Raw genomic sequence first — 23,138 nt, forward strand, 5'->3', positions numbered from 1 at the left:
CAAGCAAGGACTAAACCGGGCCATAGAAATGGACATTGGTTGCGGAAGTAAGCAAATAGCGTTCAAATAAAGCAAGTAAGCAAATAGCAAGTAAGGAAGACTAATAAACACACAAGGATGAACAGTTGCGTTTAAATACTATATAACAGAAAATATATACGAACGCATATGTCACCAAAACAGTTTAAAATAAGTAAAATAAGGGGAGTGAAATACTCACCTGATCGGATGAACGAAAAACCAATGAGGATGATGAGAAAAGTAACCCTTCGGGATATACCGTCAAGGATTCCTAGTTAAATAATATTAATATGAATTAATTATAAATGATATAACATACTTTAATGAATTCAAGATTTCGATGATTTGAGTTATGTTGTGAGTAGAATGATTATTGATTGATCGATTTAACTCTACGGTTACTGCTATGGTGAAATCATTATTATTAGTTTAAATAAATAAATACGAGTTGAAATAATTATATGATTATTTAAATAATATTTAATTAAATATAATGCAATTACAAATGTTTACATATGTAAATATAACTTGTAATATATTTAATAATTTAAGACACACGTTAAAATATATATATTTATCATACAGTATACATTTTGGACTATTTAACGAAAATTCAATTTTTATAAATATAATTAATACGTTTGAAATACAATTGTTACAATTTTTAAAGAATAATATATATATATATATATATATATATATATATATATATATATATATATATGATTTCTTTTGAGAACCACTTTGAGTTTTAAGAACTAGAAAGAACTCAACGTAACAAAATTTTTTTCGAATTCTTTTTACACATGTGTAATACGTAAGTGTAAGTGATGTACAAAAAATTACGGTATTTTTTTACACGCCGAATCGATTTTTTACACATGTGTAACTAACGTTTAAACTTTTGTAATTATCAAAAATACTTATTATCTCTCCTGCTTTATTTTTAATTAAATTTAACCTCAGCCACATATTCCATATCATTTAAGTAAATGTGTGGTTTAAAATTGAGTTCTTAAAATTCTTAAAACTCACAATGGTTCTCAAAATAACCCTCCCCTATATATATATATATAATTAATATAAGCAAAATTATAAAGATGTTCAACGACAATAAAACTTCAATAATGGTGGTGTGTTTTAATAGAATAACAAGGATTTATTATTATTAAAATATATTTATAATACCTCCATATATATATGTGTGTGTGTGTGTGTACATGAATGAAAGCTTTTTAACGAGACTTGACAAGAAACATCAACTATGATGCTAGGTTTTAATATAATTAAGTTTGTTTTATATTAAATATTGATTTTAACATTTTGTAAAATCATTAATATGTTAAAAACTATAAAACAGAAAAATAAAAGATCAAGAGGGGGCTTGCTGGGTTTCGAACTCGCGTCCCCGGCCGGCACCACGAATGAACAAACACCAAGAATCCAACTGGACTGAGTGGTCTGATGGTAACATAATGAAAACATAAAATTAAATTCAAATATCCGATTTCCCCCCAATATGATCATAAGAACCCTAATTATCAAATCTGTGAATATGTTCATTGATTGATTAACTAACGTTGGGGCTCTTGTTTATAGATTATAGACGATCAATATGCATGATGTAATTACCTTAATTGATAATGAAGTGATAATGAACGACGAGGTCAAGTTTCCGGAAATAAACGGATCACTTAGAGATCATGTGAACTGATATAATGAAATTAAAGCTAGGGATACGATTCGCGACTTGCAGATGAAGGTGTACGCTTGTATTAATTGGGTTCTTACGTGCGGCAATGAGTATATCACAATAAGGGTATGAACGGCTCATTTAATATACAATACGCATCCAATTGATCGTGTTTACTAAAATAGATGTGTCGGTATAGTTTGAAATTGATTTACAAACGATCCTTAATGATAAATTCCAAGTTAACAACGAATATTTAGCTTCAAGAAACGATTCGGGTCATGGTTACAGGTTCAAAAATGGGTATTGGGTAATAGGGTTAATGGATTATAATATAATTTAAATCATATTTACTATTTGGCCCTTCAAAATTTGATGTGGTTGAGACATGGGTAAAAAGAAACTCTAAGTTTGTATATTGTGTAAACTTTAAAGTTTTAATAATAATTAATTATATAATACAAAGAAGAAGTTTGGTGCCGCAAGTGCCCTACTGGGCCACTTGGCGGCACCGAACTAATCAACAAATTTTGTTTTTTTTTACTTTAGTCATCGTAACGTCGTAACGGTAACCGACCAAACGTCAATTTTTTTTGTCGTTCTATTTTTTGTCTTAGTTTCGGGATCGAGAACGGTCGTAACGAACGTAGTGTAACCGACCGAACGTCAAATTTTCTTGTTTTATAATTTTTTGTTTTAATTACAGTCATTAACGCACGTCACCGAAATCGACCGATTTCGCGTCGATTTACCTGCTCAACGTTTGGGACATGCAACCTTTAGGTACTACCACCGTCCGATTTTACCACCCAGCCCAGCGCAATGCGCTGGGTAAAAATCTAGTTAAATATAATAACCAATCATAATAGAATAATTATAACTCGATAAACGTGCCGTATTATTGATTAAAATTACCCGAAAATGAAAACGGGCCGGGTATCGATATTTAAAATATAAAAAAAAAACCCGAGTTGTTACACTTTTAACATCAAGTTTACATTTTTAGGGTATAACAATACCCGATTTACTATACTACCAAGTTTCATGCAAAACCGACTTCGTTTACCCGTCTTTTTTACGAACCGAACATTACTCGTTTTACGCGAAATGAACCAACTAACCCGTTACTATCAAGTTCATTACTTTATCAATAATCATGACCCAATCTATCATCCTACCAATTTTCATGTAAATTCGTACACGAAAAGTAAATCTTTTTAACAAAAACGTACCTTTGATGTTTATAATCAAAATCACTCGAACCGTCTCAAACGAACTCGGAATTGAGTGATTCAAGCGGCCACGGAACCGTCTCACCCCGATCTACAAACCCATCAACTCGCCTTCGCCGGAAAACGCAGCTAAAGTCACCGAAACAGCTGAAAAGTCGCCGGAATCTACATTTTTGAGCTGCTACAGTTTTGCTGATAAAAACCGGACTTCCCGACCTGTGATCGAAGATCTAATCGGTGGAAATCTTCATTTATATACCATGAACATTCTGTTAAAAGTTGAGACCGATCCGACGGTTAGATATTCGGGAATCTTTGTGTCGTTGTGGGTGGTTTTCTCAAAAACGTGAATTGGAGAAGTGTGTGTTTTTGATGGTGTAGGCTATGGTGTAAAGATGTGTGAGAATGGAAAAGATTAGGGTTTTAAGGGGTATTTATACTCTCTTAAGCCCATGGACCTTAGGCTCATCTTTCCTTTTTTGGGTCCATAATTAATTCCGTCTATTTAGCCTACTTATCATTCTATCCTTATTATTTTATTAATTCTCTACTAACTCGAGTAAACTTTTCCACCATAAATAAATAATATATATTAAATATTATTCTTAGAAATTTTGGGATGTTACATATATTATATTTATGCGGATAAAAATTTTCATATGAATGATTGTCGTATCCCTAGTCTTGAACAATTGACTGGTGGATGGATAAAGGTATCTTTATAAATTAAAAGACTTTATAAAAACAACGACATGATGTTAATAGTTTATGTTCTATATTCTTATTATTTAGGCAGTCTTTTTCTTTTGAGACAAATGTATTTGGTCGCTACTGTAGAATGATACATTTATATGGTACTTGTGATATTCGTCAATTTCGGGTCTTATTTGTATTCGTTTATTATGTAAACCGACCCGTTTTGTAAACCGAAACTTTCGATATAATCAAAATGATGGATTTTATGTTACAATATTGTTTTACATTTGTTGGGTCTTCAAAACACTCTTTTCGGTCCCTAAAATGCCCTTAAAACGCTTAAAACCAATTCCGGGGGCCAAAACTGTCAATTTTGAAAGTCAGGATTTTCCACCAGGTGACCTTAGCGCCGCGCTAAGGTCAAGGGCAGAGACCTTAGCGTGGCGCTAAAGGCAGTCTGCAGCAAAACTCGGATTTTGTTGTTTTGATCCATTTTGCATGCAAACTCAAGATATTTACACCCATGTTTGACCCAAATCTTTCCCCTATATATACACCACCCCTTTCCATCCATTATTCCCTGCTACAACTCAAAAAACTCTCTCAAATTCAAATATCTTAAGGTTGTTTTCTTAGTGTTCTTGAAAGTTTGACTTCTAAAAGTCAAACTGAGTTATTTCTTTCATTCTAATTACCTTTGGTAGTTGCTTCTCCGACTCCGGTTGGTTAAGCTTCGGACTTCGTAAGGCAAGGCTTCATGTAGGACTTTTGTGGTCCTTGATATATATACACTTATATAACTTGTTGCACATATTAATCTTGCTTAACTTCTGCTCATTTTAGTTTATTTGTTATATTTACAAGTTCCATGGTTACGAGTTCTAAGAGTCTATGCTTCGGTTTTTCCATAAATAGCTCTAGACTGTAAACCGAAATTTTGTTTAAAGACTTGTTGTTGACTTTTTAGTTGTAAATCTTAAGTATTTTCATTTGTAAATTATTATACAAGATCTATGATAGTTGGGCATGTGGAAACCATCAAGGAACGTATTATGAGATGGAAACCGAACCAATCTGATTTTTACTCGTTTAAGACACGCAAGTGTGTTTTTAGCTATCAAGACTTGTATATTTCTTTAAAAATAGTTTACAAACTGATTTTAATTATTTTCTTAAGTACTTGGAAATGTTGGATCCAACTTGATCTCATAACACAGTTTGGACAGACAAAACCGAACACTTGCTTAACGTGCGTTGTTAGTTCTAAAACAATAAAACGAAATACTTGGTTAAGTCTTAATAAGTTTTATTGAGTTATCTCATAACATTCATTATTTTGGAAAGTTGACGTTGGGTTTGACCAATTATCAAGACCCGAACCAACAACCCGAACACTCGTTAAAGACTCATTTTAGTATCTTTGTCCCAATGGAACTTGCATTTTAGCATTTTTCTTACCTTATTACTTAACATATGTTAAGTAAATATTAAGGTTAGATACTTTAACCCGGTTTCGAGCAAACTTACATTTTTAAAGGGTTATTATTATAAATTCTTAACTAGTTACATTTTAAACCTTGAACTTTAATCATTTACTTTTCGCAACAATTATTTTATTTAAAGATCTTCAAGACAACCTTTATAAATCCAAGACTTTCTTTTATTTAGGCTTCATACGTTAAATCCGTCATTCCGGCAAATCTTCAAATTACCAACTTTTCAAGTTTATTACTTGAACGTGAGTACTTTTATACCCCGTTTTCCATCTTTTGTTTTGGGGGTGGCATTTCATACTTATCTAAACTAAATGTTTTATACTTGGGTCTTAAACCACAAATGTATCTGTATACCTTACTTAAATAAATGCTCGATTTGGTGTTCTATGCTACATGTTCATGTGTTTACGTGTTTACCGCTTTTGGTTGGTTGATCTATAAATCCTAGACTATTTGGCATCCCCTCATAGCAAGGTGTCGTTAACGTAATGCAATTAACGATAACTATAAAATCCTAGACTATTTGGCATCATCTTATAGCTAGGTGTCGCTAACGTAATTCTATTTGCGATATCTATTTATCCAAGTTATTGCTTTTATTTATCGTTTCGTATACAAGATTGTGGCTTTTTTCGTACTATATACTATTATGCTCAAACTTATGAATTGCTCACCAACCTTTGTGTTGACAAACTTTATTTTATGAAATGTTACAGGTTTGCATCTAGGTTGATTATGGAGTTTGGAGAAGAAAACGTCACAAATACCTCTAGGATATTAGCAAAAATGAACAATATCTGAATTGTTATATTTTGATATGTTTTGTTGCATTTGTCTTTGGAATATTGTTATGTGACATTTTTGATGTTATGAAATGAAATGAATTTGTTAAATATTGTCGCTTTAAATAATGTCATGTGCTTTTGAGCAATCGTTGCACCCCGGCATGTTCCGCCGCCTTTGATCGGGGTGTGACAGTACTCGTGAACAACGTGAACATTTCTACAGTATTATGGCACATTACAACACATGATGAGATGAAGATTTGCAGCTACTCACCGAAATTGAGTGTTATGTTTTCCTTTAATCCAAGACTTGTTTTAGGCCTGTAGGGCAAGACTTGTTATAGGCCATTGATATTATTTTTTCAAAAATAGGATAATTTGATAGAGATAAATGGGTTTTAAGAGGGAAAACATATGTTTGGGTTTCTAGGTGGGAAGTCACTGTACACCAAGTTACCAACGATTAGATTGGGCCGTGTATGTGGCCCATAAAATGTAGGCAAAGAGTGTAATCCGCCTTCTTTCTTTTGTTGAGTGGATTGGATATTTTGAGAGTAGTGCTATCAAAATATGATGGATGAGACTTTGCTTTCCAACGAGTAGGATATGAGATGAGAGTTTAAGTTCCATGATCATAAAAAATGTGTAATCGATCGAGTTCTCCTGATTGATTGATTGATTGATGCTGTTTTAGCCTTTTTCTGGTATGAATTCATCTTCTTGTTTGATAATCTGATTTGATTATGCGTTCTAATTTAGGTTTTGATACTGTTTTACATTCGATTTGAAGCATCGCGATTTCAAATTTACGTCTGAAACCCTAAGTTTGAGGAAGTTGAGTATGAAACCCATAGATTTAGGAATTTACTTAAATTTTTTATGATCTAGCTTAGATATAGGTTGAAGCAGAGGTTAACCTAACCAAAACCGAACCCGATTTTGAATTTTGTTGACCAAACCGAACCGGTTTCAACTCAAACCGTTTTTGTATTTAAACCGGTTTGGACGAATATAGTAAAAGATAACTACATTATGTGATTCTTTTGATTGGATGCTTGAAGTTGAATAGCTATTTATTGATTACAGTGCTTCATTTTTTTATGTATGTTAATGTGATTACAGAATTTAAATGTTTATCTTTTCTGTTTCTCCGCTTTTCCGTATAAAACGATTATGGATGATGAACATGACCCTACTAACACGTTACACGCACGCTATGGTAAGATGAAGGTGCATTTTATTTTTATTTTTTCTCCTATCGATGCCACAAATAAAAATGCGAGCATGCAATCGTTATCAGCTGGCGTTTATCGGGAAGAGGAATTAGTTGGTGAAAATGCAATAGTGGGGCTAAGAGAAAAGGTGTACGCTCTCAGAATGAAAAACGTAAGGTTATAAATATAAACAAATCTTCAATAAAAATGAGTAATGATATATCTTATTGTTTTGCTAGCTTGGGCATTTGTTATATGGTGATATTCTACGAAGTATATCTAACAATTTTTGAGTGCGCGTGGATCTGCTATCTACTGTTGTTCAAAGGGACTTGGGTATAGTAAGAATTAAGTTTGTGGGCTTTGAGCTTGGCATTGCAAGAGCATACAATTTTGTTAAGGCTCTTGTTGATAGAGTGAGTTCCACAATTCTCAATTTCTTAACATATATTTTAGAGTTATAAAACATTGTTTGTATTTCTGTTTATGCAGGGATATGACACACTTGGACAACAATATGTTCCTAAGCCTGAGGCTCTTATATTGTTGAATGGTTATAATCATATTGTATGCCAATCTAATCTTTATCATCTATGCTGGGTTTTAAAAAACTTAACCTTTAGCTTGCCCTCTTTTTATACTAATGGGTATATTAAGCAATTAAAGTGTTTATTTGTTTATTATATTTAGGCGGATAACAATTTTTATATGAATGATTGTCGTATCCCCGGTCTTGAACAATTGGCTGGTGGATGGATAAAGGTATCTTTTTAAATTAAAACACTTTATAAAAAACGACATGATGTTAATAGTTTATGTTCTATATTCTTATTATTCAGGTAGAGCCTTTTGATTTTGAGACAAATGTATTTTGGTCGCTACTGTAGAATGATACATTTTTATGGTACTCGTGAACAATGTGAACATTTCTACAGTATTATGGCACATTACAACAGATGATGAGATGAAGATTTGCAGCTACTCACAGAAATTGAGTGTTACGTTTTTCCTTTTATATCCAAGACTTGTTTTAGGTCCGTAGGGCAATACTTGTTATAGGCCCATTTAGGGCAAGATTTGTTTTAGGCCCGTTTAGGGCGAGATCTTGTTTTAGGCCTGTGGGTTTGGGGATGGTGGTTACAGGAAGACCTCTATTGTCCTTCTCGTCACGAGCTCACAGTGTTCTGTTTTGCATGTTACCGTCTTCGGAATTGTCGAGCTATTACTTGTGTTAACATATTGCTCGGTGGAATCATCAGTCTAGCTTATTCTGGTTTAAATCAATGTTTCTTCAATATCATAAATTCAGAATCAACAACCTCGTCCAACATTGTAGCTTTCATTGTTTGTAGTGCCAACTACCTACTTCACTACCTCGTCCAACATTGTAGCTTTCGTTGTGTATGCCATTGATATTATTTTTTCAAATTAGGATAATTTGATAGAGATAAATGGGTTTTAGGAGAGAAAAAATATGCTTGGGTTTCTAGGTGGGAAGTCACTTTACACCAAGTTACCAACGATTAGATTGGGCCGTGTATGTGGCCCATAAAATGTAATCCATTAAGGCAAAGTGTGTAATCCACCTTCTTTCTTTTGTTGAGTGTATTGAATATTTTGAGAGTAATTGTAAGGCTTTTTGCTCCGTGCTATCAAAATATGATGGATAAGAAGCTTTCCAACGAGTAGGATAAGATTTTTCTTTTTCATGAGGTGAGAGTTTAAGTTCCATGATCATAAAAATGTGTAATTTAAAAATATAGTAAATTTTGCACGTGTTAATTATGTAAATAACTAGCTTTTAGCCCATGTGTTACGCGAGTTTATTTAGGTTTTTTTAATTAATATTATTTGAATATATATTTTCTATTATAATTTAATTAAATTCTTAAAATCAATCATTCAGTTGAGCTTATTTGCTTCGATGAGCAATTAGTAATAATAATAACAATAACAATAATCACCTAAGGAACTTTCCAAGATAACCTAGCAAGTGGTACCTCCCAATTATCATAAGAAGTGTCACTTCTTTCTTTACGCTTATTGGAACCGCAACCTCTATCGCCATCTATGGTGTTGGTAACCAAGAACTTCAGCATGTCTTTACAAAAATTATGCATCGCCTGCAAAGACGAATTAATGAAAAGGTTGAGAATGAATTTTATCAGAACTTGGAGAAAGAACGATTAAGGTAGCTTGCATTATTTACCTATTATATTATTTTTATCCATCTAGTTTGACATTGAAAGATATCTGGTATTATATTGCTTTATATTATTCTATATTTTTTAGTTATTATAACTATATTTTATTTATTTAAAATATTTTTCTATTTATTTTTAGCTAGAAACTTATAATTTATAAATTGTGTAAATTTATTATTTATTGTTATTATTATTAACTTTTTATACTTTCATCAATCAGATACGGTTTTCGAGGCGGCGGTCTCTCTGGAGTAATATATTTATCCTTTGGGATAGAGATACGGTTTGCCTGCATACTACTTAATTGAACTCAAATTCTGACCCGGAAACTATTGTTGCTAGTGACTCGTATGTAAATTTCATTGTTGTGGCAATTTGTAGTTGTACTATGACATGTATTAACTTAGTTATATAACCCGTTTATAATCAGCCCTTGTTTGAAATGACCTGAAATAACTTTGATCTAAAGTTTGACACACAAAAGTCAAACTGTTAACATCTGTTTTAATGCCAAATTTACCCCTGCTGAAACAGTAATCTTAATTAAACAGATGATATGTTTGTCAGTAATAGATTTAATTATGTAATAAATTTAACGAGGTTAGTCTGAGTAGCCAAACTTTAGTCGTTTGTTGTTAAAAAAACATAGAGTTTAGAGCATTCTCAACCCGTTCTTCATCCCTATATCTATAATTACACTAAAAAACACTACATTTATCTCTCATGTTCAATTAAATAATATTTTTTATACCTTTATCATTACAGTTTTCTCTCTACTCTACTAACAACAAATATTAAAAAATAAATAGGGAAAACAATGTTTCCCCAAATTTACAAAAAATCTCTACATTTCACTATCCACCATATAATTTACACTCACAATCACTTACAACCTCACCCTATAATTTGCAAACTTCCCTCATATAATTATAGGAAATGGGATGAGAATGCTCTTAGTTCTTAATCAGTGTTGTTGAAACCGGACCGGCCGGTCGAACCGGTCCGACCGGGATTCGGTCCACCGACCGGTCCGGTTCACGTAGTTCGCTCGGCTGACAGGGAACTGGCCGGTCCGAACTAGTTCGGCCGGTCGAACCGGAAAACCGGACCGGTTGAACCGGTTTTCTAAGGAAAAAATAGTTTTTTTTGAATAAATCATTTGTTAAGCTTGATCCGTCATTTTTTGACCAAATTTGTTCAGCCGGTCTGACCGGTTCGACCGGTTGAACCGGTGAACCGGTAGGCCATCCGGTTCGGTGTCCAGGTATAAAAACATTGCATTTAATATTATTTTAAACACTATTTCCGTACATGTGACCAGCAGCTAGTATTGACATTTGACTTTGGTTGTAGAAAAGGACAAAATTCAATCCATATGAAAGACACAAAACAGTGTCAGTGTCAGTGTCAGTGTCATTCTAGGTTCATCTTAAAAGTCACAGAATCTTTGTACTCATACCAACATCCTCCATTTAATAATCTTGCAGGACGCGTGTCAAACTTATTGAACCCAAAAGTTTGCTACTTTCTGGAACCTCGTGATTGACTCTCTTGATTTATGCTCCAACTCTCAAGTCTTTTGTTCAAAGTTTACCATCTAAATTTATGATATGACTCTCTTGATTTATGCTCCAACTCTCTTGATTTTCATTAATTTGAGGTCTAAAGATCCTAACTTTTTTTACCATCTGGTGTTAATTTCTTGAGGGTTTTAGTTTCTTGATCTTTTTTCTTGAATACCCATATCATTTTTCACTATGGGAACTCATCAAAATGTTATCTTGTCAAAGTCAAACCCCTCAGTTTTTGGTCAACAAGAGTTTTTAACTCTTTTGTTACAAATAATGGTTACAAAAAGAAGGGTGTAATGGAGAAGAAAGAGGGGTTTATTGGGGTTCTTGAGGTTTTTATACACCAAGCTAGGGATTTACTTAATATATGTATTTACCATAAACAAGATGTGTATGCCAAGATTTTCTTGACTAGTGACCCTGAGTCAACAGAGTCAACTCAGACGATTAACGGGGGCGGTCAAAATCCTGTTTTTAATGAAAATCTTAAGGTTAATGTCCGAACCGGTGATCGTTCGTTAGGATGTGAGATTTGGATGCTGAGTAGGGTTAGGAATTATCTTGAAGATCAGCTTTTAGGGTTTGTATTAGTGCCATCATGTGAAATATTTGTTGAAGATGGAAAATTAGAAAAGGAATTTGAGCTCTCAAGTAGTGAACTTTTGCATACACCTTCTGGTTTTGTTAAATTAAGTATTGTTTACACTGGATCGCCACCCGATGTGGTTGAAATCCCGAAAATGTGTTCGGTTGAGTCGAATCAAGTTCCTTGTGAACTTGAAAAGATTGAGTTTCCAGATCCAAAAGTCATGTGCGAAAACGAGGTCATGGTTTCTGAATATTATGCTGCACAGGGTGTGGTCAACTGGCGGTCAACTGAAACCGATGAGTTACTTGATTCAAGATTCCCTCAAGAAAATCTTGAAAATAGTTCTCCTACAAGCATTAATGAAAATGAACTCTCTCCAAGCATCACTGCAGAATCAAATGAAAAGATGGATAAAAAATGTCAAAGTTTTGTTGACTTGATTAAAGTTGAACCTGAGCAGAAAGTGCTGCAGCAAGATATCGTAGAGATGTATTTGAATAGCATGAAGCAGTTTACTGAGGCTTTGGCAATGATGAGGCTTCCAATTGATAAGGAAAATGGATCACCTGATTCAAGGGGTCAAGATGGTACCGAGTCAAACGGTAAAAGGTCATACGGGTCAAAGGGGGAAGAGGGTCCAAGCCCGAAAGTGTTCTATGGGAGCAGAGCGTTCTTCTGAACCGTGTTATTTGGTTGGTTTGGTAGACAATTATGAGGTATTTTTAAGTTTTGTGGTGCATTTGATGAGAAAAGTTAGATCCTTGAAACTTATTTCCTCTCTGTTTGTTTCAGAACTTCCATTATATATGTATGCAAGTATGGTTAAATAAAGTTGTTTTCTTTTTGACAATATGTTGTATTCCTTTCTCCGGCTTATCACCGGCAGTCTGTTCAGGGTTCCAAACTCAATGATGGCAACTAAACACGAGGGTTGCGCTCGTTGCGGGACTTAACCCAACACCTTACGGCACGAGCTGACGACAACCATGCACCACCTGTGTCCGCGTTCCCGAAGGCACCCCTCTCTTTCAAGAGGATTCGCGGCATGTCAAGCCCTGGTAAGGTTCTTCGCTTTGCATCGAATTAAACCACATGCTCCACCGCTTGTGCGGGCCCCCGTCAATTCCTTTTAGTTCACAGTGCTGGTTTTCTCGGCTGGAATAAAAAAAGATTCTCCGCTCTGCTCCTACTCCTTCTTCTCCTTTAGGATAGGGTCGTCGTTGGTCCTTTTTTGCACTAAAAAACTATATTATATTTAAACTTTCAAGAACTTTAATCGAAGGTAATCGGAACTGGTTTAGTCTAAATCGGTTTGGGTCAGTTTCGGGTCAAACCGGCCCAAAATTTAAAAGATTAAAGAGAAATTAGATAAGGTTTTTATAGTTTACACAACTATTTCATATATATTTTATTGTTAGTATGCCAAATAATAAAATAAAATGATTTTTTGGGTGAAATGTATATTTTTTTGTAAAACCACAAAAACCTATGTACACAATCTTCGGGCTCGACCTGCCAACCCGTGAACATGGCCCATTTAACGCATCTAGGAAAACCGCAACCCATGAACTCGACTCATTTAACATACATAGAAAAAACACGGTACCTGATAACAGATACATTCTTTACCAAATGAGTGTGTGTGTGTGCCAACGGATCATGTTTGTGGTCACTCCTTGTTATAGGCAAAGCACCAACTACTTGACCAAAACTGCTTCTTAGTGAATGTTTGATTAGAGTTCATTTATAGGGATTATATGATGAATGTAACAAGGTTTTAGAAAGAAGTAGGGTGACAAACATGAAGATATGTTTAGGATAAGACATTACAACGCGACATACATGATCAAAACTCATGATAATTCACCTCCAAAAACCGATCGAAATGATGGATGTTTTTTTGTTACCAGAAATACCAATGTCTGGACATAAACTTGTAAGGCTGAGGGGTGTGGGGCTTCAGCGGGGGCGCGAGAGCCCCTCCGCTCGCGCCCCCAGGCGCGAGCACCACACCACCGGGGCGCGAGCACGGAATTCAAAGCAGGCGCAAGGTGGTTCGCGGGACCTGTAGGCGTAAAGGGACATTGGGAGACGTGAAAGAGCCGTTGGGAGCACAGAAATGAGCCGTTGGGCTCTTTAATTTAATAAAAAAAAAAGTGTTCTTCCTATATATAAACCCAATATCACATAAAACAATTACCACACCCAAAATCACATAAAACAATTACCACAACTTCAAAAAAAAACCCAAAATCAACCCATCTTCCAAACTTTTTTTTAAAAACATGTCTGGAAATTGGTACCCAAACCTAGATTCAGGTTATAGTTACGACGATTTATGGTCGTCACCAGCCGAAGAATAAGAATAATGTTTTTTTAGTACTTTAATTTTTTTTTTATTTTTAGATATTAATGTGTTTTTTTTTAATGTGTGTTTTTTTTAATAATTTATGAGTTTTTTTAATAATACGTTTTTTGAATATATTTATAAAAAAATAAAAAAAAAAATCCGCTGGAGCCCCTCCACACCAGGGCCAGGGGCTCCAGCGGGGGCTCCAACACCCATCTTATCCAGTTTCTCTCTCTGCCACACGTCACAATATTATTGGCTGGAGCCCCCACTCGCGCCCCCGTTAGAGCCCCCCACACCCCTCAGCCTAAGCAAGATTCAAGAACACCCTTTTGATGGGCAGTGATGATGTCAAATATACAAGTCCACTTTCATGTGCTTTCTTGTCTCTGACCTCCCACCATTTTTGCAATTTTTATTTGGTCAAAAAAAGCAAAATCTTGAAAACCAAATCCTTTACATCCTGTCAAAAGATTGATTGTGGTCAAGAAAGCAGCTTTTTTAGAAAGTGATGATGGGAATGTTGTTGTTAGGCCATTTTCTGTTTCCTTTTAAATGTTAAAAAACATATCTTGAGAATGTTTGAAGGCAAAGTGAGCATGTTAGGAGGTTTGGTCCCTCTTTTAGGTATCCAAAACTGAATCATGCATGTTCCAATGCAACTGAAATAGTAAGATATGAATGGTTTTATGGACAAGGATTTTCACTTTTACTCCTTTTTGTGAGTTTTTCAATGGCATGTGTTTCTTAGAAAGTCATATCATCATCATCATCATCGTACTCGGTATATCCCACCAATAGCAAAGCTATGGTAGGGTCTGAGGAGGGTAAGATGTAGGCAGCCTTACCTCTACCCCATAGGGATAGAGAGGCTGCTTCCGGTGTATACGAGTTGGTTTAACCCGGGCTAAACTAATAACTACCGTTTTAAAAAATATCAACCGGCAAGATTTTTATAGTCAACATCTTATGACTTTAAAGTATTTTCTTTAATCTTTGTGGGTATCCCATATAGATGTGGCTAGACTCTACAAATGTATAATTTGAAGCTTGAGGTCCTCATATTTAAGAGACCCCGTTTTTATAGGGTTTGACTATGTTTGATTCACATTCAATTCTTGTTCTCTGATCACAACGACTAACTCTCGATTTCTCGAATCTTATGTTAAAATTGTGTGCCATTTAGAAATCATATGCAACAAATGTGCGTTATCATATTCTTACGTCTTAGGATCATAAGAAAAAATGTATATCTTAAGAGGACCCGAAAACGATTGAACCGAACATGGTCCCATATTCTAATCCCTTGATCATGAGGGTAAGTGGGTAACCTTAACAAGATTCTAGTTTCTAGTTCATCGTGTTTGGAACATTAGGCATCATGCTGACTATTTTGGTTAACAAAGCTTAATATTTCTAAATAATACATTAGCAAAGGAAATTTGACCCACCTAATAATGTTGCAAAAATTTGACCCACTTTTTTATATTTATATAATTTTATATTGATATTCAGTTTTTATATATTTATATAACTTGGCCCACTTTATTATATTTATGTAACCTTTTTATATTTATTAACACCCATTGTTAATTTGTTAAAATGATAATTATAGCCAACACCTTGTGTCATCAATGAAAAGAAACAAGCATAACTAATATCAAATTAAGCCAAAGCTAATCCAACATAGCAAGTTGGCAACTTAACTCAATAACAAAATAAAATAGTTCAGGGCATCCTCCAAATGTGTAAACACAACAATAATCTTGATACAATTCTGACAACTTAAATCTAAAAATGAAAACATGAGGCATAGGAACTACAAGTTTTTGTAGGTGTTTTTTTTTAATCTAAAAAGAAACATCAATTCATCATCTATCCTGTTCTATGCATCATCAGTAGAGATACACATCTTGACTATAAGCCTCAAAACTCATATTACATCTCACTCAAAAACCCAAAAATGTAAATCAAAATCAATCCTTAAAAAACACAAATATAACTCACTTATAATCCTATAATATCTCTCTCTCTCTTTGGGGAATTAACCAATTGTATTCAACTTTCAACTCCAATACTATTCAAGAACTCCTGTAAAAAAACAAATGCACAAATCAGTAAACATTACAAGACATTGTTTAACAATTATATAACACGTTTAAGGAACGATCATACCTCTGTTTGTTTGTCGTTTGGCTACACTATAACCGTCAACATAACCACCAGGAGGACTTCTAGTATGTCCACCATCACTGCCGCCACCTATCCCATACTCGCCAAACGAACCCGACCCATCTTGCTCATTATTTCTTGACCGCCAAGTCGGGTCTCCACCATACACCGAGCCACCACTGCCACCACCAACATAAAAATCTGAAAAAGGTTCTTCATAGCCACCATTAGCAGCGGCATATGGTGAGGCCCGGACCTCACTAGTATTAGCATTTCTACCAAACCCGTAACCATTATCACCTCCATAACCAATATTTCCACTTTGAGATGAACCATTCCCGACACCTTGATTTGTGATCGGATTAGAACCCCAACCGAGACCTGAATTGTCACCTCCATAACCAATATTCCCGCTTTGAGATGAACCAACCCTGCCAATAGCACTCGGCCCGCTTGAACTCGACCCATAGTTAAACCCACCCGTACCCCACAAATTCCGTGGGTTCGAACTGAAAAAAGAAGCATTCCCACCATTCCCACCGCCACTCCCACCATCAAAACCGATAGGACCCACAAACCTATTAGTATTCCCAACAAAATAAGGACTTGGGCCCGGTCCCGGGCTCGGGCTCATTCCCCGTCCATAGCTCAAACTCCTATTATAGTTTGAACTCGTCATTCCCGGTTCAAAGTTTAAACCCATTCCAAACGGGCCGAGCCGACCTCTACCAGCCATCCTAACACCATAACCACCAACCGGGCCAGGAGAGTACAGTCCTTGATTATATCCATTAAGAAAGCCACCGGTTCGACCCAAACCATACGGATAACCACCAACCATAGTTCTACCAGGACTCGGCGATAGCTCCTTTGGGACCGCACGTTTCACCTCAACCGTTTTACCATTTAATTCATGAAAAGTCTTTAACAACACTTTATCCACCGCATCCTCCAAATCATAAGTTATGAACCCAAACCCTCTCGGTCTTTGCGTGTTGTGATCATACATAACCACAACATCTGTAACTGTACCAAACTGTTCAAAATACCTTTTGAAATCATTCTCAGTAACCGTTGACGCTAAACCGCCTACAAATATCTTCCTAGTCGGTTCAGGCCCGGTGAACTCTGAACACTACCACTGTTTCTACTCACTGTACTCTGCTCTTCTCTAGGAACAGCCTTCTTAGCCTCAACCTAACATTTTAATAATCCAAAAAATCAATCTTTAATCCAATTAATTCAAGAACTCAATTCAATAACATAGTAATAAACAAAAGTACCATTCTGCCATCAATATGATGCTTCTCCTTGATAACTCTTTCAGCTACAGCAGGATCTGCAAACACCACAAACCCGAACCCGCGGGCCCGGCCCGTGGTGTGGTCTTTCATGATCACAGCCTCCAAAACCTCACCAAAAGTGCTGAAATATTCTTGTAACCTTTCTTCATTTGTGTCCCATGATATCCCACCAATAAATAACTTCCCAAGATCCGATTGCATATTCTGTACACCAAAATTAACCCATTAACAAACCCTAATTTGAAATAAACTTACATTAAAGAAAATGCAGATCAAAGTATTAATTATTATACCTAAGTTTTATTTTATTAATTAATAATGAATATTATTAAATGGGTATTGTTGGATTGAATCAAGAAAACATCGGATCCTTCAAAGACGACAATTGAGGTTTTCCTGAAAAGGGGTTCGCAAGAATTAAGGAAATCAATCAATTAAAGAAACACCCAAATCATATAAACAAAAAAAGTTTCATAATTTATAAATTATAAATACCCAATTTATGAATCTTGAAAAACCCAGTTTAATTTCAATTTCAATTTCAATTTGGAAAAAGATTGAATTTTTATAATTAATTAATTGGAATGATGAATGTGAATGTATGTATTAGTGTGTGTGAGAGAGAGTAGAGAGAGAAAGAGAAATAATATTGGGTTGGGTGTTTGATCTGATTAATGGAAGCAATGTTTGTAGTCCAACAAGACCCTTATATAGTTATTGGGAAAATCTTTGGTGGTTGTACTACCATGAGTCCTATGTATGTACATGGGAGCCATGTATGTATTACAGCCGGTAGATGATAGATCAACGGTTGAGATTCATTGTGGATTGGATTTAAATCATTTAATGATTTATCATATGTTCTAACATCACACCGGATGTGTAGGCTTTATTACCACTTGTGTTGGGTCTACAGTTTTTTATTTATAAGATGGATTCAAGTTGGTAATTATTGTGATTTGTAGAAATTGTCGATACAAAAAATGGTGTTTATTTTATTTTAGTTAAATAATTTGTTTGTTAGAATAGTTTTAAATAGATATGTGTTGGAATCAAAGTCTATGAGAGGTAACGTGGGGCTCAAGAATAAAGCTTTGTGGAGTCCTAACTTGTTAGGCAGCCTTTGCATGTTTTTATGCACAAAGCTTCGATGATTTTGGTGTGCTTTTGTTTTGTTTTGTTTTGATTCGTATTGTTTGTCATACTATGGTGCTAAGCTATCAAATTGACATGTAGAGGTTTTTAACAGAACGTCAAGGTTTGGAAACTTTCCAGTCGTCATATAAGTTATTTTATATAAAACTTACGTTTTTTTAAAGAAGAATATGAGTTGGATTCCATATAGTTGTAATATGTATAGAAGAATTTTGTTAATATAAGGACAACAAGTTCTGGTTCCGTCACTTTTTTAAAAATAGTGTTGATTAACATGTTAGGAAATTGTTATAGACAAGTTATGTATGTCATGATATCCACCACATAGCAGGGTACCTAAAGTTTGTTGTAACAAAATGACATGATTTACATTGTGGCCAGAAGGCCTCAATGTTGCCAACCACCACTGTCAACTGCGGGCTCTGTGGATATCTTACTCCACCTAACAAGCTAGCATAGCCGCGATTGGTACCTTAGGTAGAATCATGGTACAAAGATACCGCATGTTAAGCTCAATACATATCTTATGTATTTTTGAAGTTAGTGTTTACCATTGATAGAAAATTTATCTTATATTATTATTTGTGATTGTAACAATTAACCATTCAACTTTACAAGTTAGAGGCACCCAAAAACTTGATTTTAAAAGGGGGACTTAAGATGTGGTGGAATCCATGGAGGCACAAAGAAACACAATGAGTTGAGAAATTATTTCAAGAAAATCACTCAAGAAGTTATTTTGATTATAGAATTGAGCAAGAAGTGCATGAACTCTAGAACTATGGTAAACCTCAATCTTTCAAGAATTTTGCTTAGAAGTGGCATTTGATCAAAAGAGATATTTTTAATTATTAGTTCGCAATGATGTTATGATGTATAAGCGTTGCTAACCATCTTTAATTGCTAAATGAAACAAGAAAGCATGTTACATGTTAGGATTATGAGGTGGATTCAAGGAAGAAAATGTTATAAATTTGCATTATCGTCTAGCATATGTAATATTTTATAAAAATCATATAAAACCAGATCATCTTCGTCGGCGCAAGCCGCAAACAAGGTTAGTGCAAAAAAAAAAACGTTTGATCGCACTTGAACGAATATATCTAGGATACAACCACAGGTTTTCGTGAGGTTATATATATACGCATCATCCCATAATCAATTAATCTATAGTATTCAACTTCTTTCTACTTTAATCTTGCCCGGCTTGCGGTGCGCACATATAATGTGTATATGTGTGAACCCTCGAGGTGGGCAAAAGTGAAGTTGGACTAATTTTGACGTTATTTTACTAATCTCGTGAAAATAACATTAAAAGTAACGGAAGGTTAATCAGGCATCATGTGGTGGCGCTGATAGCCGAAAGACAAGGGCACATGCACCAATTGGCGGTGTCCCGATGGTTGAGTGTTACGTGTCTTATGTCCAAAGCTTGATGAAAAACTACTATCGAGCCGGGGGTCTCATCGGAAACAGCCTCTCTATTCCTACGAGGTAGAGGTAAGGCTGTCTACATCTTACCCTCCTCAGACCCTACCATAGCTTTGCTATTGGTGGGATATACTGAGTACGACGATGATGATGATTTCTACTTTAATCATCTACTAACATCATTCTAATATGGGAAGAACAACCTTTAACCCACACTTGTTCTTCTAACTATTAAATGACCTAAAAAAGCTTTTGAGATTGCTTCAAAACAGTAATAATGGGATGTTTGGGTCAGTTTGAAGGCTTGTTTGTCCATAAAGGATACTGTCTTCACTTAAAAAAGGTCAAATAATTCATTGTTCAAATCAGACTCAAACATGACTAGACACCACTCAAGTAACCAACTTTATAGTTCAGTTCAGGTAAACTTACTAACCGGGAACCCTAAATCAACACCTTTAAAACATGTTTCACAAAACCAACAAGAATGTCAATGCAATTCTAAAAACAATGTCCGATGATAACAAGACGAAAACAGAATCTAAAATATAAAAACAAGAGACAAGGAACGAACTACATGTTTTTGTCATCTAAAAGGTAACAGATAAAGAAAACCATCATCTATCATTTTGTATGCATCACCAATTCACCAGAGATGCACGATGATACATATTTTCATCACTATATGCCGCAGACTGATGTTACATCTCACTCAAAAACACCAAAACTCTAAGTCAAAATCAAACTGTCAATCCTTAAAAGACACAAATATAACTCACTTATAATCCTAATCATCTATAGGAAAGCACCTTACTTTATGTCTCTTCGCCTGATACACCAAGACTCATCTATTATAGCAATTTGACTCCAAACTATTCAAGAACTCCTGCAACAAATAAAATGCACAAATTAGAAATCGGGATTTTGTTCTTCTTTACGAATCTGAGCAATGCATAGCTCATTCTCAGTGGATCGTGGCACAAGGCCACTTGTCTGCAAAGGTTTCAAGTTCATTTATAACGATTTTTAATGAGTAAGCATACCTCTGCTTGTTTGTCGCTTGGCTACATTATAACCATCAACATAACCAGGAGGACTTTTACTATGGCTGCCATCACCGCCACCACCTATCCCATATCCGCTAAACGAGCCAGGCCCTTCTTGCTCACTATTTCCTGACCGCCAAGTCGAGTCTCCACCATATAAAGAGCCGCCACTGCCACCACCACCATAAAAGTCTGAAAAAGGCCCGCCACCATTAGCAGCGGCATAAGATGATGTCTGGACCTCACTAGCAGCAACGTTTCTACCAAACCCATAACCGTTATCGCCTCCATAAACAAGATTCCCACTTTGAGAAGAAGCATTCGCGCCACCTTGATTTGCAATCGGATTAGAACCCCAACCGAGACCTGTATTTCCAAAAATACTCCCACCAATAGCACTCGACCCGGTTGAATTCGACCCATAGTTAAACCCACCATTACCCCACAAATTCCGAGGATTTGAACTAAAAAAAGAAGCACTCCCTCCATTCCCACCGCCATTCCCACCACCAATCACACCATCAAAACCGACAGGACCCGGAAACCGATTTGAATTCCCGACAAAATAAGGATTCTGGCCCGGGCCGGGACTCGGGCTCATTCCACGTCCATAGCTCAAATTCCTATTAAAGTTTGGGCTTGTCATTCCCGGGTCAAAGTTTAAACCCATCCCAAACGGGCCAAACCCACCTCTACCAGCCATCCTAACATCATAACCGCCAACCGGGCCAGGAGAGTACGGTCCTTGAGTGTAGCCATTAAGAAAGCCGCTGGCTCGACCGAAACCATAAGGATAAGCACCAACCATGGTTCGGCTAGGACTCGGTGATTGCTCTTTTGGGACCGCGCGTTTCACCTCAACCATTTTCCCGTTCAGTTCATGAAAAGTTTTCAAAAGTACATTGTCCACCGCATCTTCCGAATCAAAAGTAATGAATCCAAATCCTCTTGGTCTTTGTGTGTTATGATCATACATGACCACAGCATCTGTAACTGTACCAAATTGTTCAAAGTACCTTTTTAAATCAGTTTCAGTAACCGTTGATGCTAAACCGCCTACAAATATCTTTCTTGTTCGGTTCAGACCGGGTGAGCTTTGAATGCTACCACTGTTTCTACTAATTGTGCTCTGGTCTTCTCTAGGAACAGCTTTCTTTGCCTCAACCTAACATTTTAATAATCAAAAATTTAATCTTTAATTCAATTATTTCAATAACTCAATTCAAAGACTTATAATCAACAAACTTACCATCCTGCCATCGATATGATGTTTCTCCTTGATGACTCTTTCAGCTACAGCAGGATCTGCAAAGACCACAAACCCGAACCCACGGGCGCGGCCGGTGGTGTGATCCTTCATGATCACAGCTTCCAAAACCTCACCAAAAGTGCTGAAATATTCTTGCAAGCGTTCCTCACTCGTGTCCCACGCGATCCCACCAACGAATAGCTTTCCAAGATCCGATTGCATTTTCTGCACACCAAAATTAACCCATTAATCAAAAACCTAAATTTTTCCCAATTTGCAAGATCACATATTTATTGTCTAAACAACCACAATTATAATCCAAGTTCATAGCTTTAAAATGCAGATCAAATTACAAAAATAAAATAAAATAAAAAATTGAAATCAGATTGAAACAAGAAAGCATCGGATCCCACGATGATGATGAATTGGGATCTTGAATTGAATAAAGACAGAAGCTTTATATGAAATTAAGAATACCCAGAGTAGAATGAATACCCTAATTGTGAATCTTGAAAGAAAGATTGAGATTTAAGATCTGAGAGGAGGAGATGTAATAAGAACTGAGGGCACGTTCATCTCATCCTCCTCGAAATAGCCCACTTTGGATTGAATTGTGTTCAGATTTCAATTTGGATTTGTATTTGGGAAGGAACAATAATATTAATATTAATTTCTTGATGTGAATGTAAATGTAGAATGTAAAGAGGGAGGGGTGTCCAAAAAGATTGAATTTTTATAATCAATTGGAATGACGGACGGATAGATGAATATATACGATTGTATGTGTGTGTGTGGGAGAGAGAGAGTATGATGTGATAAATGATTGTATAGTTATGGAGAAAATGTTTGGTATTAATATGTATGTATATGTATATGTATATGTACATGTCCATATACGTGTATAGTATAGTCATGATTTATGGAGCGATG

General features: G+C 35.5%; 2 protein-coding genes and 1 pseudogene across 5 annotated transcripts; 1 reads left to right on the forward strand and 2 right to left on the reverse strand.

Moving 5' to 3' along the window:
* Window positions 1-11,030: 11,030 nt before the first annotated feature.
* LOC143611732 (uncharacterized) lies at window positions 11,031-12,317 on the forward strand. The gene has a single exon (XM_077085890.1). It carries the CDS (start codon window positions 11,209-11,211, stop codon window positions 12,178-12,180), a length of 972 nt encoding a protein of 323 aa, XP_076942005.1. The 5' UTR covers window positions 11,031-11,208; the 3' UTR covers window positions 12,181-12,317.
* Window positions 12,318-15,715: 3,398 nt separating this feature from the next.
* Window positions 15,716-17,788, reverse strand: LOC143611740 (uncharacterized; annotated as a pseudogene). The gene is made up of 4 exons (XR_013149818.1): window positions 17,621-17,788; window positions 17,307-17,531; window positions 16,027-17,220; window positions 15,716-15,942 (listed from the first exon to the last, which is right to left on the reverse strand). The product of XR_013149818.1 is annotated as an uncharacterized LOC143611740 (transcript).
* A 2,598-nt stretch (window positions 17,789-20,386) lies between these two features.
* On the reverse strand, window positions 20,387-22,928 carry LOC143611739 (uncharacterized). 3 transcript variants are annotated; one of them, XM_077085898.1, is made up of 4 exons: window positions 22,704-22,928; window positions 22,209-22,433; window positions 20,957-22,124; window positions 20,391-20,785 (listed from the first exon to the last, which is right to left on the reverse strand). In XM_077085898.1, the coding sequence occupies exons 2-4, from the start codon at window positions 22,428-22,430 to the stop codon at window positions 20,724-20,726; spliced, it is 1,452 nt and encodes a 483-aa protein (XP_076942013.1). In that variant the 5' UTR covers window positions 22,431-22,433; window positions 22,704-22,928; the 3' UTR covers window positions 20,391-20,723. The 3 variants fall into 3 exon arrangements, with proteins under 3 accessions (XP_076942015.1, XP_076942013.1, XP_076942014.1); XM_077085899.1 differs by having other exon boundaries at window positions 20,393-20,799; XM_077085900.1 differs by lacking the exon at window positions 22,704-22,928 and having other exon boundaries at window positions 20,387-20,785.
* Window positions 22,929-23,138: the final 210 nt, after the last annotated feature.

Source organism: Bidens hawaiensis, unplaced genomic scaffold (genome assembly GCF_021521415.1).
Source record: "Bidens hawaiensis isolate Kalapana, Puna unplaced genomic scaffold, B.hawaiensis_p1.1 tig00032083_1, whole genome shotgun sequence".
In the NCBI taxonomy this organism is placed as follows: Eukaryota; Viridiplantae; Streptophyta; class Magnoliopsida; order Asterales; family Asteraceae; genus Bidens; species Bidens hawaiensis.